This window comes from Festucalex cinctus, chromosome 19, assembly GCF_051991245.1.
Source record: "Festucalex cinctus isolate MCC-2025b chromosome 19, RoL_Fcin_1.0, whole genome shotgun sequence".
NCBI classification, from domain to species: Eukaryota; Metazoa; Chordata; class Actinopteri; order Syngnathiformes; family Syngnathidae; genus Festucalex; species Festucalex cinctus.
This window is the reverse complement of record NC_135429.1, coordinates 4026338-4042280: the sequence shown is the minus strand read 5'-3', so window position 1 is coordinate 4042280 and position 15943 is coordinate 4026338. Positions and strand designations below refer to the sequence as shown.

Genomic DNA, 15943 nt, shown 5'->3' with positions numbered 1-15943 from the left:
CTTATTTGAATCTGTTTACAATTTTTAGATAAAAGATGCAATACTACATTTGCCCTCAGGTGGTGGCAATGAGTCATTTAGACTGTTAGCCTATCAGGCTAACTTGTCTTTACTTCTGTTATTTTTTTTTTGTTTTTTTCCCCCAAAAACCTTATTTTAAGTATTAAATCTTATGCATGTTAGTTTAGCTTGTCACTATTTTTATTTTTGTTTTATTCTTTGCGAATCATCTTGAATGGAAATGTGCCAAAAATAATGTTGCCATATTTTTCTTAATACGCAAAATAGTACACTTGAATACAATACTTAATTAAAACATACAGTAATAACATAATTGAGAAAAAACTGCACAAATTTTGGCACATTTTTTGCTTCGATTCATTGGACAATGTGCTGCTTCTTGTGCAGTTCATTCCATGGCCGCCTGGGGCAGTATAACAAAAACACAGCTGAACATATTAATCATCTTTCACGGTGTTACTGCACTGTTTGAGTTCAGATATTTGTTAATTTACAAGTTATAACATCGCAACACCGATGCTATTCATTAGTGTTTTTATGGTGTTTTGTATTGTTGCTAGCATTAAGCTAAGCGGACTTTGAGGCTAAGCTGTGTAGTTTTAAATACACAATGTGTAATATTTGTCATATTTATTTTGACAGTTAACGAACAGCTGAAGTCAGTCGAATCCTTTATGGTCACCGTTTTTGCGCCCATACATCAAATCTTGGAAAATTTTGTTGCGTCATTCGTGTTGTGGACGAACACTTAGGTCTACTAGCTATTGTATTTTAACTCATTCACTGCCACTGACGGCTTCGGACGTCAAAGACGCATTTGGACCGGGCTGGCAGTTAACGAGTGAACGTTGGCGGTACTTGGCAAAGTATTTTCTGAGGTTTGTGAACTACTGCTGGATAGACCACCAATGTTCTAGACTGCTAGACTGGGTGATGATTTTGAAGCTGTTGTCCCATATTGTCGCTTTAATCAATGCTTGTGCCCAGACCGGAGCATTGCTGTGCACAACATCGCTGTCACGCTTCTAGAAGAAAAATGAGGCACATCATGCGGACGAGACGCAGCTTTTTATTTATTTATTTTTTTATTTTTTTACGACCTCCACAGAGGCCTCTTTGTCAGGCCCCTTTTCCGCCCTTTGTCCAAATTTCTCTTCTTTTTTTTTCCCCCTGCAACACATGGACGGCATCCAGGGAAAAGCAGCAAGCATGAGATGCTCTTTCCACTCAGCTCACTGCGCTCGGGCCCGTCTGCTTTTCGCTTCCTCGGCTGACAAGCCTCCACTTTTTTTTTTTTTTTTTTTTCTCATCTCGTTATTTTCCCTAGCACGCCCCCCTCCCTCACTCACTCCCTCCCTCCGTCCGCCTCCGCCTCCCATTGGGTTCTGATTAGAAGACACAATGTGGAGAGTTGAGGTCTGAGGAGGAAGATTTTGTGGAAAAGTGGCGAGCACGCAACAAGGGCAGGATGGACTTGTGCTGCTGCGTTTGTCCCGGATCTCCACGTGGTACGTTTTGACTTCTTGATATTTTCTTTTGTTGTCGAGTCCACTTTTTTTTTTTTTGTGACATCATCTTGTATATGTGGTGTTTACGTCGGCCTATTAGGCAACGGCCGAAGTGTTTATTGAGCGTTGAGGATGCTGAGCGTCTGCGCGTCGTCGCACGTGTGGGAGCGGTCGCCGACTCCTCCCTTTTGAGCAGCAAGGTGGGGGGGGAGGGAATTCCACACATCTGTTCCGCTCAAATTGCCGGATGGCTCAGAGAGCTGGACAGAACTTTACTGCGTCGAGGCTGGTTTGCGTTGTTGTTCGTTCAAATGTTTGCAGTTTCATGTTTGCAATTTATCCTCACAGGCTGACGTGTTCCCTATTGATTAGGTACACCTACATAATATTTTTCTTGAGAGCTCAGTATTGTTCATTCAGCAGTCTGACCGATTCAACATGTTGTTACCATTGCTCCTTTATTTTTTATTTATTTATTTTCTTATTTTTTTATTTTTTGGTGCGTGTGTGTGTTTGTGCTCTTTAATTCACCTGAAACCGAATAAAAAAAAAAATCCCATACCCTTCACCTTAACCGGATAGTTCAGAGTTGTGAAGTTGTCAGGAGACCAGAGGAAGGATCAAAGGAAAGAAAGATGAAGCAAAGTGAAAACATACTAATGGCACTCAATGTAAATGACAGAGAAGAATAATGCTCATTTATTTATTGCTACCATGAGAAGTGTTTTGAATTTTTATTATTTAAATCCATGCAATGTTTTCAATGTTTCTTTTTTTGTAAGAAAGGTTTTTTTGTTTTTTTTTATAATATAAAACAAACACAATTTTACATTTTTGGCATTGAATCTCAAAATGTGCTTTTTTTCCCCCCCATTCTATTTCCGAAATAAAAAATTTAACATGAAATCTCAAAATTTTCGAATGACCAAAACACACACACACACACCTTTTATCTAAAACAAATAAATTCTAAAATAAATTTTTTTACAAAAAAGAGAAAAATAAGCAACTTTTTGGATGGTCACTTCTTTGATTAAAATCGCCATATTTTGTAAGTTTTCTTTCTTCAATCTAAAACAGAAAATTTGGAAAGGTTCCCCCACATCCTTTTTTCCTTTTTAAACAAAACAAAACAAAATGTTTAGATCTTGTTTAAAAAAAGAAATACTTTCTTAAATTGCTAATAAAAAAAAAAAATCTAAATGTTTTTTTTGTTTTTTTTAAATATATCTAAGGGGAAAAAAAATCTAAATGTCTTCATTAAAAAGGTTATTTTTTTCTATCCTAAACCATTTTTCAAAACATTTTCTTTCATTATTTTAAATCCAAAGCAAAATGAAATTTCATTACATTGTTTGTCAATAAGTAGGCATAATTTCATTGACAGCAATGACACTTTGTCATGAGTAGCAATAAAACATGTGACTGTCGCGGCATGATTTGCCCTGCTGCCATTGGCCACTTTCATGTGTCAATCATCATAGTGGCGCCACTCATTCCCTCAGGCCTCAGCCTGTATTGTTTAGTTTTGGCGTTTTGTTTTTAATATCAAAACATTTGATTGAATACCTGCAAAAGTGAGCATGAATACCTCCGCCAACCACAATTAGCGGAATGTGTGCGTGGTGCGACTATTTTGGTGCGTGCCTGTCAGTCGCTTGTTGCATTGTGACAGCATCCTGTCGGTGTCGGATTCCTTCGAGAAGAAAGCGACACCTGTTAAAGACAAAACAGCATCATCATCTTCCTTCCTTCCTTCCTCCATGTTTGAATGTTCCCTGGATCGATCCGAGCAAGCGCCAACGCCCTTTTTCCCGTCTGCAGCGAATTGCTTGTGACACTGCAGACAAAAAGTCTCTCTTCATGCTGACTTCTTGCCAAATGGGCGCTTCGGATGCTCCCTCAGTATTCGGGGAATCGGCCCCGCCATTCCCGATTGGTGCGAACATGACGTGCAGTGTGAAAGGGGCTGGAAAAAAAAAAAAAAAAAAGGTGATGGAAGCATTCCGGCTTCTGTTGTTATCACTTTACTAGCCGCGAAGAATTCGGGAGAGTTTGCCGTCCAGCTGTAGCATGAGGTTGCAATTAGCCTTGACTGGAGTTGCATAATGAGTCTCGGAGAGCGGGATTAAGGCGTGAAGTGGGGGTGGAAAAAAAATGGCTCTGTTGTAAACATTAGAGAGATGGATGAAAGGGGATCATCCTTGCAATGGGAAAGGGAGTGTGGCAGCTTGAGGGAGTTTGGAAACTTTGAGCTTGGCCGATTATCTGCCCTGAACGATGTGTGTGCGTGTTCGTGTATTATTAACAGACTGCAGTGAGTGAGTCTGCCGAGCAAGGCCATTCGAGTCTCAGAAAAGGGCGGTGGGAGCCATGTTTATTTTGGTGACTTTTGGCCAGCTTGCGGGGGGGGGGCAACGTAGAGTGAGTAGGGGGAGTGAGAGGATGTGTAAGGAGTGACTGACCTCATATGTACCAATACTAGAAGAGGAGTTTTGTTTATCGAGCCAGGCACTATATACGAACCGCTTATCCTCACGAGGGTTTTGTTTATTCTGTGAAATTCATAAGCTGTTTACATGCAGCGAAGTGGGGTGAAAAGGAGTGAGTGCAGGGTGAAAAAGTGAACGTGAGGAAGTTTCACTCCTGCGTCGTTATTCTTGTGTTTAACATCCAGGAGTTTTTGCCATGTAGCATGGGCCCACGTCGGTGTGGTTGGAGTGAGTAGAACAAGAGTGAATTTGCAGGGTGAAAGAGTGAATGTGAAGAAGTTTCACTCTCGCTTTATTTTTGTGTGAAAACTATCATAAGTCTTATCCTGTTGCATCCATTAGTTTTTTTTCCCCATGTAGCATGGGCCCTCGTCTGTCTGGTTGGAGTGAGTAGAAAGAGTGAATTTGAAGAAGTTTCACTCTCGCTTCATTTTTGTGTGAAACTATCATAGGAGTCATATTCTGTTAAATCCATGTTTTGTTTTGTTTTGTTTTTTTGCCATACTGTATGGGGCCGTGGCAGGAGTGAGTTCAATGTGAAGGAGTGAACGGGTTGAAGTTTCACTCCTGCTCAGCGTTAGCACTCTTTTGTAAAAACTAGTAGAGGAGTCCTTTTTATTCGGTAACATACCGAAGTTTTTGCCTTGTGACTCCGAGTCCTGGAGTGAGAGGATTGAGCTCCAAGGAGTGAGCTGTGGGAGTGAGCTACGGGAGTGAGCATTTCAGACCAATCACCCCTTTGCACGAACTAGCGGTGGAGTCTTGTCTTTTCGTCAACATTTGGAAGTTGTTGCCGTGCAATTTTTGGTTGATGTGGAGCGGCAGGAGTGAGCGGCAAGAGTGCCTTTGAGCCTCTAGTGGCAGTGATGAACACAGGTGGAGGGAGGGAGTAAATGAAAGACACTCCCCTGCTCTTGTCTCCTTTTTAACAGGTAGGGAAGTCTCGTTCGTTCATGAATGTTCAGGAGCTGCACAGCGACGGGAGTGGAGTTCTTGGGGAAGTAGTTCAGGAAGTGAGCTGCTCCGACTGTAAAACCGAGTGTTACTTCGCTGTCATTCAGGAGATGTGGCAGGAGTGAGTGCAGGGGGAGGGTTAGGGGTGAGAGAGAAAGGGAGGGAGGGAGCGAGAGTGAGGGAGGCGTGCTCCCGCCGCGACTTCTCTCTCTTTGTAAAAACTAGCGGAGGAGTTGGCTGCAGCTCGCAAACGTCCCGGATGGCAACACACCCCTGAAGCCAGCCGCCCCACCCCCCCACCCCCCATCCACTCCACGCCTTCCCTCTTACTGCTTCCCTCCCCTCCTCACCTGTCGCCAACCCCCGCGCCCTCCCACGTGCGGGCAAACAAACCCGCCGCGATCGCCGCACTCGGAAGCCAGGCCCGATGCCGGCGAGCCCCCCAGGAAATGTGTTCCCCTCGCTGGTGGCGGCGGGCCACCTGGTCACCTTGCTGCTGGTGTGGCGCTGGAGGTTGCGCAGGAAGCGAGGTAAGCGTGCCACTTTCAAGGGCAACTCAAGGTGAGGGTTGGGGGGGCACTTTGAAGTCCAAGGACGGAAACTTTTGCTCCACTGCTCGCTCGCTCGGGTCTTCGCCGCTGTCCTCGCTGCTCTCTTTATCCCGTCTGCCGTCACCACCTCCCCCCCTCCCCTCTCTGCTCCTCCCTCGGCTCAGTTTCCTGTGGAATGACGGCGTCGGAGTTAACCCCGTGAATGCCGGCGGGGAGGCGGCATCTGCTTTTGCTTTTGGTTTTGGATGTGTGTCAGTTTTCCTTCCTCAGACTGCGTCTCGGGGCTGTTGAGAATGTCTTTGGGTGCGTTGGCATGACAACAAGTACCTATTTTGGAACATGCACATGCCGGAAGGCTTCTCGTATCTTCAATTGTTCATTGATGACGGAGTTTACGGCAAAACTGAAACACTGAACAAAATTAAACATTGTATGTTTAAACACCAAAACGTTCAACCAAATCATATAATTTTGTCTAGCGAAAGTTCTCAAGTTGAACTAACATGTAATGTCAAGCAGTAGTAGCTGCTACTTTAACATACATACGTAGCAACACAAACATTACAAAATGTACATGCACTTGACACATTCATGCTAACTTAAAAAAATTGAGTGAATATGATGTACTGTCGTATGCGTGATGCATTGTTTTTCTTATGATACAATACACAACCAATTAAATATGCAATATCCTAATAGTTTTTGATACAAACTACAATATATTATTTGTTTTTAATAATAGTCATTTTTAATTACTAAGGCAAAAAATAATAATTAAAGATATATAATATCTATTCTGGCAAAAGAGAAACTTTTTTTTTTTTTTTTTTTTTTTACCCCAATTAAATATTTCTTTTGACAAAATGCATATTTATTCTTATGAGTACTCCTGTACAAAATCCTAAAATAGACACTACTTCATTTGGCATTTTTTGTGCAAAATTTTTCTTTAAAAAAAAATCCTCAAAATAAACTTCGGCTGCACCCTTTTTTGTGGAAAAGTGTGTAAGAGTCCCATTAGTGTTGCGTGGGCTCCCTCTAGTGGTACACAAAGAGTCATATAATTAAAAATACAAATAAAATGGACAGCATACAACTTTTTAAACTTCTTAAAATCCACTACAGTGCATTATTTTATGTACAGTTCAGTTGTGTTTAACTTTTTAACATTTATTCTCTATGCTCAAATTTGTGGTTTTGTTTGTGACGTACTTTCCCTGTTGCATCGTTTTGAAGCGCTTATGAAAATAATAATAGCCATTCGTGGAAAACGTCTTAAAATAGACTTCACACCTACCCTGAAGTACAACTACCCGCTCAGCTAGTTTGAAAGTGACTTTCAGTGGAAATAATTGAACGTTTGGTGGTAACGAGGAAGCTCGACGTGCCCGTCAGGCGTGTCGCAACACAATGGCGGCCCGCAAACAAGCTCACCCGACGGCAAGTCTATAAGGGAGGACGATTGTTTTGCATGCCGGACAAACCAGTTTGAACGACCGCCCCAAAGCCAAGTCGCAACCGCAGTCGTCGTCGTCGTTATCAACCTGCTGTGAGGGCGGCGGCCATCTTGAAGCATTGTTTGCCCGAGAACGAGGCAGCCCGTGCGCGTTTCCTTTAGCGTTCCCGGCGGGGCAATTGGGGTCATAAAAAGCTCTCTGAAAGGAAGAGGACGGGACACACCTTTTGGAGAGAGAAAAACTCGCTTTTGACACACGCACTATAACAACAATAACGAGAGACCTCATAATTACCTCCACCAAGGAAGATTTTAATCGTGTACAGTAAATAGCTGGATAGAGATGGATGCAGGGTGTAAAAAATAAACATATTAGATCCAGGAATTTATCATTTTACGTCTCATAATATTTTAATTTCAGCATAAATCATTTTTTTTAAATTTAATTTACTAATTAATTTTTTTTTAATAAAGTAAAATTATTTTTTTATGTAATAGTAAAGAACCCATCAAATGTAATTCAGAGGAACAATTTTCTCAAGTTGAATTAAATTGTTTCACGTTTATTTTATTATTCTGATGATCCAATCAATGTGCATTTCTTAACAATCAACAAACTTTTTATTTACGTTTTACGGCATTGTTGTGGCTGCGAGTTACTTATTCTACCGATTATCCCATCATCTAATCCAGTGAACAAAATAGATTTTGTTATTAAATAACAAAATGTTGAATGTCAGGTCCAGGTATTATTTTTATTAATATGCTATTATTCCGCACTGTATTATCTGTGACTGAGTGTGTACGTGTGGTTTTAAAAGGCGGAGCGAAGCTTGGTGAGTGATGTGGGTGTCAGTAGGCTGTTGTGATCTCAGGTTATCAGTTAGCTTTGTCTATTGTGTATGAATGAATATTAGGCGTTTATTTTGTTATCGTGAGTTCAGTAAAGTGGTAGAAAGTGCACCAGCAGCTGCGTCTGTCCTTGAGCACTTGAAGGGGCCTTTAAAATATGTTCCAGCTAGCGACAGTAGGCTATATTGAATTAGCTAATGCTGTTTATGTTGCCTTGTGTTGGCAATTGTGAACGTGCTTTTATGTAAGCTAGTTCGGAGACAACTTATTTCTTCACTGAGTGCTGCGCAAGTCTGCGGCAGTGAAGAAAAGCTGCTCATGTGATAGCAGCACAGTAGGGGTGTCACGATTCGCCAACTCCACGATTCGATTTAAATTTCGATTTTGGGGTCACGATTCGATTTTTTTTTCGATTTTTTTTTTTTTTTTTTTTTTTCCGCTCCCCCACTTTATAACACAGAGGCATATGCTTCTGTAGGCTAAGGCTAGTCTATGATCATTGGTTCTATTCATTGTACAGTAAATCTTATTTCAAAAGATCGGCTACATATAGGTGATGCAATTTCCATATTATTTTTGTGTAAATTTATGTAATATATGATAATTGACATTAGGCAGGAATGATCAAATTCAAAGAATTTATTTACAATATAAAGTTAACCGTCTTGTTCTTACTGAAGTGTAAAATAAAAAATAAAAAAACAAAAACAAAAAGTCACAGTGGGTGCCTGCCATCTATTGACTGTTTTTGGTTACAACAGTGTGCTGTGCGTTCCTCTTAAAATAATGTGCAATGTGCAACAACAACAAAAAATATATTGTATCCAAAGTCATGGAACAAATACAGCCTGAACAAACTATATCCCAACATTTACAGTTGCTGGGCATACTGTAGCGTGGTTCAAGTACACTAATTAAATGTTTGAATCCAGCGTTTTCCAAGGCTGCAGGTCTGCTGCTATAAATAGACCTATGGATCTGGCGTTTCGCGCGAGCTGAAGTGTGTGGAAGTTTCACTGTAAATGAGGATGAAATAGTTGGTTGGACCGTTGTTTTCCCACTTCTAGTTGAATTTGATAAATCTAAATCTTTGTGATGCCTGCGTAAATGTCCCGTCATGTTTGGCTCGGGCCCGCCGCCGGCTCCGCTCCCCTAGTATGTATGTGTGTGTTTGTGTCGGCTGGTGCCCGTATAATGGTACTTCAGTTTGAATGCGCCAGCGCGACACTCTGATTGGAGGACTGTGCCAGCGCGACACTCCGATTGGACGACTGTGCCAGCGCGACACTCCGATTGGACGACTGTGCCAGCGCGACGCTATTGTGTATCCGTGTATTATACCCCTATTGGTTATTGTTGTTTCTCCTCCGTTCTGTCAGTTCTGTCAAATGCGGTTATTATTTGTTCACCTTCCACTTTCACTCCCTTGTCAAACCCCTGCCTGAAATTTCAATTAAAACTACTCAGATGTTAAAGTCGACCCGTGTTTATCTACTCTATATTTTCTGTTATTGTGTTACTTCCCTTCCCCTTGACGAGCCGGGCGTAACACCGTGGCCGAGTACAGTACGCGCACATAACATATCTTGCAACTGTGGTCTTTTTATCGACAACGTGAACGTTGTCGACATAACTCACCGGGAACGCAAAATGTTTCCAAACTGGTGACGAGAGAAGCGGGAGCGGCTTGAAGCACCATTGCTGTGTCTGTCCGCGCTTGCCATCATGACTGCAGGAGAAGTCAGCTAACAAGTGCCGTTAGCTAGTAGCTGAATGGCTGCGTCTCATTTGCTTTCCTGGGAGGTGGCGGTGGCGGCGGTGGCGGCGGGCGCGGGGGGGGCATCGAATCGTGTGTCCTCTCTTCTATTTCGATGCTCGAAATCGTGACGTAATTTCGATCAATTTCGATAAAAAATCGAAATCGTGACACCCTTACAGCACAGAGCTTATTATTACCCTTATCAGCATGATTATGTATCATAACGACATCTGCTTCCTGGAAGCCGTGCAGTCAAATCCAGACGGCCTTTGACTGCAGTGACGCGCAAATATTAAACCTCAGTGTCAATACACGGCCTGTTTGCACTGGCGAAGGTGTCGCGTTACAGACGACACCGGCGGCCATGTTGATGTCACGTCTGAATTTGATAGCTTCAAAGCGTGTCCCGCGCAGCAACGTGACACCTCTCATGGAATAATTATTAATTCTTCTCATCCCGCTGGGGGTGAATTCAATCTGTGCAATTAAAGTTGGAGCCCAAGGTGCCTTTGACCCAGTGGGAAGTTGCGCGGCGGCGTTTTAAAAAAAGCTCGGCAGCTTCCACGCCAGGCGGCGAACTTGACACTGGCAGTTGTCGGGCGTCGTATCCTGGAGACAAAGAAGACACAACAAAAGATTCAAACTGCAAACCTCTGGGCAGAAGCCTTCGAGGCTTTTACAGCGTTCGTTCGTATCGTCAAGCCGCAAACGGAGTCCATTAGAGGCCCGTTCCATTTTGTGGCGAGCCGCACCCAAAACTGCAGTGCGCTTTATATCCTGTGCTGCAGTGACTCACTCTGCTGCCTCCTTTCACTAATAACACACTTGACGAGGGGAGAGCAGCCCACTTTTACTGCACCCAAACAATAAGAATGAGATCGAACAATATTCCCTTTTCCTTCTTGCAAACTTTGGTTTGTGTTTTTAAAAATTAAGCCCCTGTAGCCAGTTTCGTTGAATAATATGAAACTTGGTTTACAAGTCTATTGTGAGTAGACCTAGAAAAAATTGTCAAGAAGCCAAGCCCAAACAGACACAGGAAGTGTGCCACGGTGGTTTGAAGTGTGCATTTCTTGATGACTTGCCAAAAAAAAAACAACATTGAACTTCACCTGCCTTTTGAAAATTCAGCCCCTGAAGCCTGTTTCACTTAGTAACATGAAACTTGGTACACCTGTCTATCATGACGAGACCCACAGAAAAGTCTCAAGAAGCCATGCTCAAAAAGGCACAGCAAGTCTGCCATGTTGGTTTGAAGTGGCCATTTCTGATGACTTGCCAAAAGAAACGTGAAAATCCAGGTCACCTTTTGAAAATTCAGCCCCCATCGCCTGTTTCAATTGGCATCATGAAACTTGGTAGACATGTCTATCATGAGGAGACCCACAAAAAAGTCTCAAGAAGCCATGCTCAAAAGGCCACAGGAAGTCTGCCATGGTGGTTAGAAAGGCTCATTTTTTGAAGACTTCCGCCCCAAAAAACATTGAACTTGACCTCTTTTGAAAATTCAGCCCCCGAAGCACGTCTCATTTAGAAATACGAAACTTGGTACACATGTCTATCATAAGCAGACCCACGAAAAAGTCTCAAGAAATCATGCTCAAAAATGCACAAGAAGTCTTGCCATTTTGGTTTGATGTGGCAACTTGTCGTCTCAACTTGTCCATTTACCAGGGTTCTTTAAAAACAAGCCATAAAAGTCAACCTCAACAACTTACGAAATCATAAACACCCCGAACATGCCCGTGCTATACCATGTGGTGGTCCACGACCACACATTTTTGTATGTGCCCTTTTGGAGAAAATTACTGTCTGCAGACAAACGGTTCCATTCAAGAGTCCTCCCACGGCTTGCGTATGAGTTTTTCTCCTCCACATGCTGTGAAGGACGTGAATGGTTGAGCACTATTGCACACAAGACAACAATAGTTTAGCTTCAGCGTGTGTGTCGGTTATTTATGACGCACAGCTGTTGCAAACATGGCTGAAGTGAGGCTAAAAATGTGCACCGTGTACTATAAGGGTTGTTCAACTGGTGGCTCGTGACACTAAAGTTGCCTGGGTGGGTCAAAAAATTATTCACAAAATCACAAAAAATACATTTTTTTTTTAAATGTAATCCCATTCTGTGCATTCTTTGTGTAGTTTTATTTAAATTTTGAACTAAACTGTATGCAAAGAAAGCAGATCTTTCTTTCCTTTTTTTGTTTTGTTTAAAAAGTGTGTATTTTTTGTCGTTATGTAAGTAACTGAGTTTAATTCGACTTTTATTACAAGTGATTTATGACTGTGGGAAAAGTGTCTCCCATGCTTTGTTGTTTGTGTGCTTCAAATCTGCGTCTGTCTGTTGCGTGCGTGTGTTTAAGTGGAGCACTGGGGTGGGTTATGCAAGCGGTGGGCGGTGCAGATGTCACACGAGTCCCAAAAAAAAAAAAAAAAGGGTTGTGGGCTGTGGGGCAGCCTCGGGCGCGCGCGTGCACGCTGCTGTGCGTAAATGGCAGCTTTTTACGCACGGCCGCTGAACGCAGCAGCAGGAGTGGGTTGGACTTGGGTGCAATCCGAGACAACATTTCTCCTCTCCTCCTCCTCCTCCTTCATGGAGCTGGGTCGAGACAAAAGTTGGTCACGGGGAAAAACAAATCCACGCGGGGTTTTCTATCGACGTGGATCGGCAGCAGCATGGAGGCGCGCGTGGGAGACGGCGGGGCGGCGGAGCGCGTCTTCGCTTACCGCACGATGAATTTTATCCACGAGATGCGGTGCGAGGACGTGGGCTCGCACCTCTACAGCCGCATGTGCTGCGCAGGTACGTTTGCGCGCGCTGGCTGACGTCCCCGCAGGCGGTTTTGATCAAGGGAGGAGGAGGAGGAGAATTGGCGCACGCATGCGCTCTGTGCACGGTTTTTGTTTTGGTTCTCGGTGCATTTTGGGGAACTACAGCAAATCCTGCTGATAGCAGCGTGTGTGGCTGTGTGTGACGAAAGTCCGAGCTGGAAACTTTGAGTCCATTTGAGATTGATTAGTCATGTCTTAGTTCAATTAACAGAGAGCTAATTATGTCAGCAAGTACTCTCGTCATTAAATAGCAAGTGCAAACAAATGTATACATTTCTAACATTAAAATGTGTAACTAATAATTTGATTAGTTATTAATAACAAAAAAACAAAACTAATTTTCCTACTTATGAATTATCCTAATTGGCATCTGTGGTGGTGTGGTGATGATGTCATTGTATTTAGAGGGTCTTTGAGGTTGGACTTACAAGAGTGATTCATGAAGTTTGTGTTTCAGGGAGTCTTTGAAATTGGCCTGTAAGGAGGATATCTGAGGTGGATCTTCACGGGGTTTCTTTCCGGAGGGTCTTTGATGTGACCCCTTAAGGGTTGGTCTTTCAGTGGAATATTTGAACTTGGTTTTGAGGGTGGTCTTTCAGAAGAGTTTTTGAGGTTGGCAGTTGGTACAGAGTCTTATTTGAGGAGGGTCTCTGGGGTTAGTCCTCTAGTCTGTTTTTTCTTTTTCTTTTTTTTTTAAGTAGGGTCTTTGAAGTGGGTCTTTGAGGATGAACATTCTTATTAGTCTTTGAGGAGGGTCTTAGATATGGTTCTTTGACTTTAGCTCTTACGGATGGTCTCTAAATTTGATGAGGAGGTCGATCTTCGAGGTTGGACCATCAGATGGGTCTTTGGGGTTCATCTTTGTTCTTTTGGGATTGGGAGTGGGTCTTTGAGATTGTCTGTCTTTCAGGAATTTTTACAGAGGATCTTTGAGTTTGCTCTTTGAAATGAGTGTTTGAGATGGGCCTTTTTTTTTTCTTTTTTTTTTAATAGTGGATCGACTGGATTAACATCGTCTTTAGTGAAATAATTTGTGCAGTTGATTAATGACAGCGCCTTCCTATTTCCTATTTCCTCTTTTAGCCTGTCCAGCAAAGTATGACTAATTCGTGAATTCATTGTGTGCATTTAGTATTGAACAACAATGATTTTTTTTTTTTTTTTAAGCATCAGTAAACGGTTGCAGCAACAAAGTGGCATACTTCCGTGTAAACAAAAGCATGTGTTTTCAGTGTTGCCATGGCTACCACCCAAACCCAATGTCCCTGCCCCTCCCCCCTTTCCTTCAGCTCAAGTGTCATTGCACACTATCACCAATAGAGGGAGACAAAAACAGCACTGTAAAACATGTTTATTACTGAATGAGTTAATTTTTCACCAGCAAATGTCTCCTTATGAGTAATGTTTACAAGGAAACGCATTCCACAGCGTTGAACAGTAACCGAAATACGAGCAGTGTGTCAGCTTGGCACCGACCCATAATGCCGCGGTGCCAGATGGTACCTGGCGCTGCTTCGCATTCTTCTTTCTGTGATGGACACGCATGCTTTCACTTGCACACTTGTTGTTGTGTTTTGTTTTTTTTGAACATGGTGGGAGATATCGGCAAGTTGGGGGCGGCCGCGCCCTCCTCTAGAATGCAGAAGTGTGGCGGTCTGCAAAGCCAAAAAACATCCTTAAAAACATCCTGGCCATGTTGAAAAAAGGCTCAATTACTCACAATTCTAAATAGATTTGAAATCTTCTAATGCTATTTGCTGCAAAACGGAAACAGAGATAAAAATATCCTTTTTTTTTTTTTGTGATGAAAGAAGAGACTTTAATCTTTCTTTTGATAGGTTCCATGTTTTTATAGCAATAGAACACAATATTCTGTGGGCTTTGCAAAATCAGTCAAACTCCAGTAAAACAGCCGAAATGTGAAAATGGCTCGGGGCGAATGAGTTAAGGATTTTGAGGTTCATCTTAGTGATTCTTTGCTGAGTCTTTGCGATACGTCGTTAAGGTCAGTCCTGACAAAATGTCTTCATTGAGCTTTAAAAAAATGGGTCTTTGGAAAAACGCATAGGTTGGTCTTAAGGTAGGTCTAAGTTTGAGGGTGGTCTTAAAGTTTTTGAAGATGTGGATCTTTGAGATTGGATCATAGAGGTGAATCCTCAAGGTGGCTTTATTTGGACGGTCTTTAAAGTCGATATTGTATTTTCAATATGTGGATCTTTAAGGTGGGTCTGGGGTCGAGTGGCGGAGATGGAACCACCCCACCGCCTCTTTACTCCTCTTGTCCCGACAAGCCTCCTCCCCGAGGAAGCATCCGAGGAATCCGTTCTTTCCGACAGCTCTTGCAGGAATTTATGAGACGTGAATGAGTCAATGCTTTTTGTTTTGTTTTTTTTTGTTAAATGCACCCAATCGACATCAGTGATGGACAAGTTGGTAACAGTTGCAGAGGAAACTGAATGGCTGCCTTGTTTGATTTGTTTCGAGTACCTAACAGAAGCTTTTATAAAAAAAAAAGTGGCAATGATCCAAGCGCAACAGGGAAAAGCGTTCAGATTTTTCCTAAGTGCTGATGCTGCTACTGGAACGCTTGAGTCCTTGCTGGGAGTTTTTTTTTTTTTTTTTTTTTTTTGTGTGATGAAGAATGACCTTTTTCCTTGACTCATGGCCATCATGTGCGCTTTGCAGCCCAAGCGATTGAGAGTTTTGGCTCTGTTCACTGTTTCCACTGTGGACAAAGAGCTGGTTATCTTAAATGACTTTGGCCATGTGACCTGTTTGAAGGAACACTTTATTGTGATTTGGTGTCATGAGACAAAAAACGAAAATTTAGAGGGCGTTCCCCGGAAGATTTGCGACAAATTTTGCACAGATTGACGAATGCTTGGTAGACATATAGAACAAAAAGTGTTGCCAATATCAGTGTGGACTAAAACTAATGTTGAGTCTCTTAAACTTTGACTTCATTTCCTAAGCTGTCAGAGTTATACGGAATATTATGTGGGTTTTTCTTAACCTTCCCTGGGCCAGCTCAAACAAAGAGACCAATGGATTATGAAACCCAAATTTCTGTCAACCTCCTTTGTCCTTCCATAGACTTTTTTTTTTTTTTTTTTTTTTTTTTTTTTTTTTTTTGTGGAAAAATCTTTGGATCTACGTATCCAAGGTGCCACTCTTACTCTGAATTTTCTGACAGTGGCATATGAAAACAGAACCTCCTTGGAAAACGTAAACAGCCGTTGACCCAAACTTTCAAGTTTTTGATAGATTCTTCTTTACCCATAGGCCACCCCTCCACAGAGACAAATCCATATGAAACTAACTTCCTTGGGAGAGGCAAACTTAAATTTTGCATTCTTTTATGCACACTTCCAAAGTTTTTTACTACAGTTTAAATTTGGACCTTACCCACCAATCGTATCGTGTCTGAAAAATGCCTCCCACCGCCATTCAAATGATCACGAAATCCCTAAAGGAGACACTTTTTCTTACAACTAACTCCAAGGGAAACGCAATCC

The 15943-nt window shown here is 42.3% G+C and overlaps 1 protein-coding gene across 10 annotated transcripts in view; it reads left to right on the top strand.

Moving 5' to 3' along the window:
- pleca (plectin a) overlaps positions 1–15943 on the top strand; it is a 67125-nt gene that overhangs the window by 18624 nt on the left and 32558 nt on the right. For 3 of the 10 annotated variants that reach the window (XM_077506795.1, XM_077506787.1, XM_077506786.1), the window contains exon 1: positions 12218–12399. The exons of 6 other annotated variants lie outside the window; for them this stretch is intronic. In XM_077506795.1, the coding sequence (XP_077362921.1) occupies positions 12273–12399 (127 nt within the window). In that variant the 5' untranslated portion in view covers positions 12218–12272. Of the gene's footprint in view, positions 1–1430; positions 1530–12217; positions 12400–15943 lie in introns of those variants that run through there. One more of the 10 variants, XM_077506791.1, reaches the window with a different exon arrangement.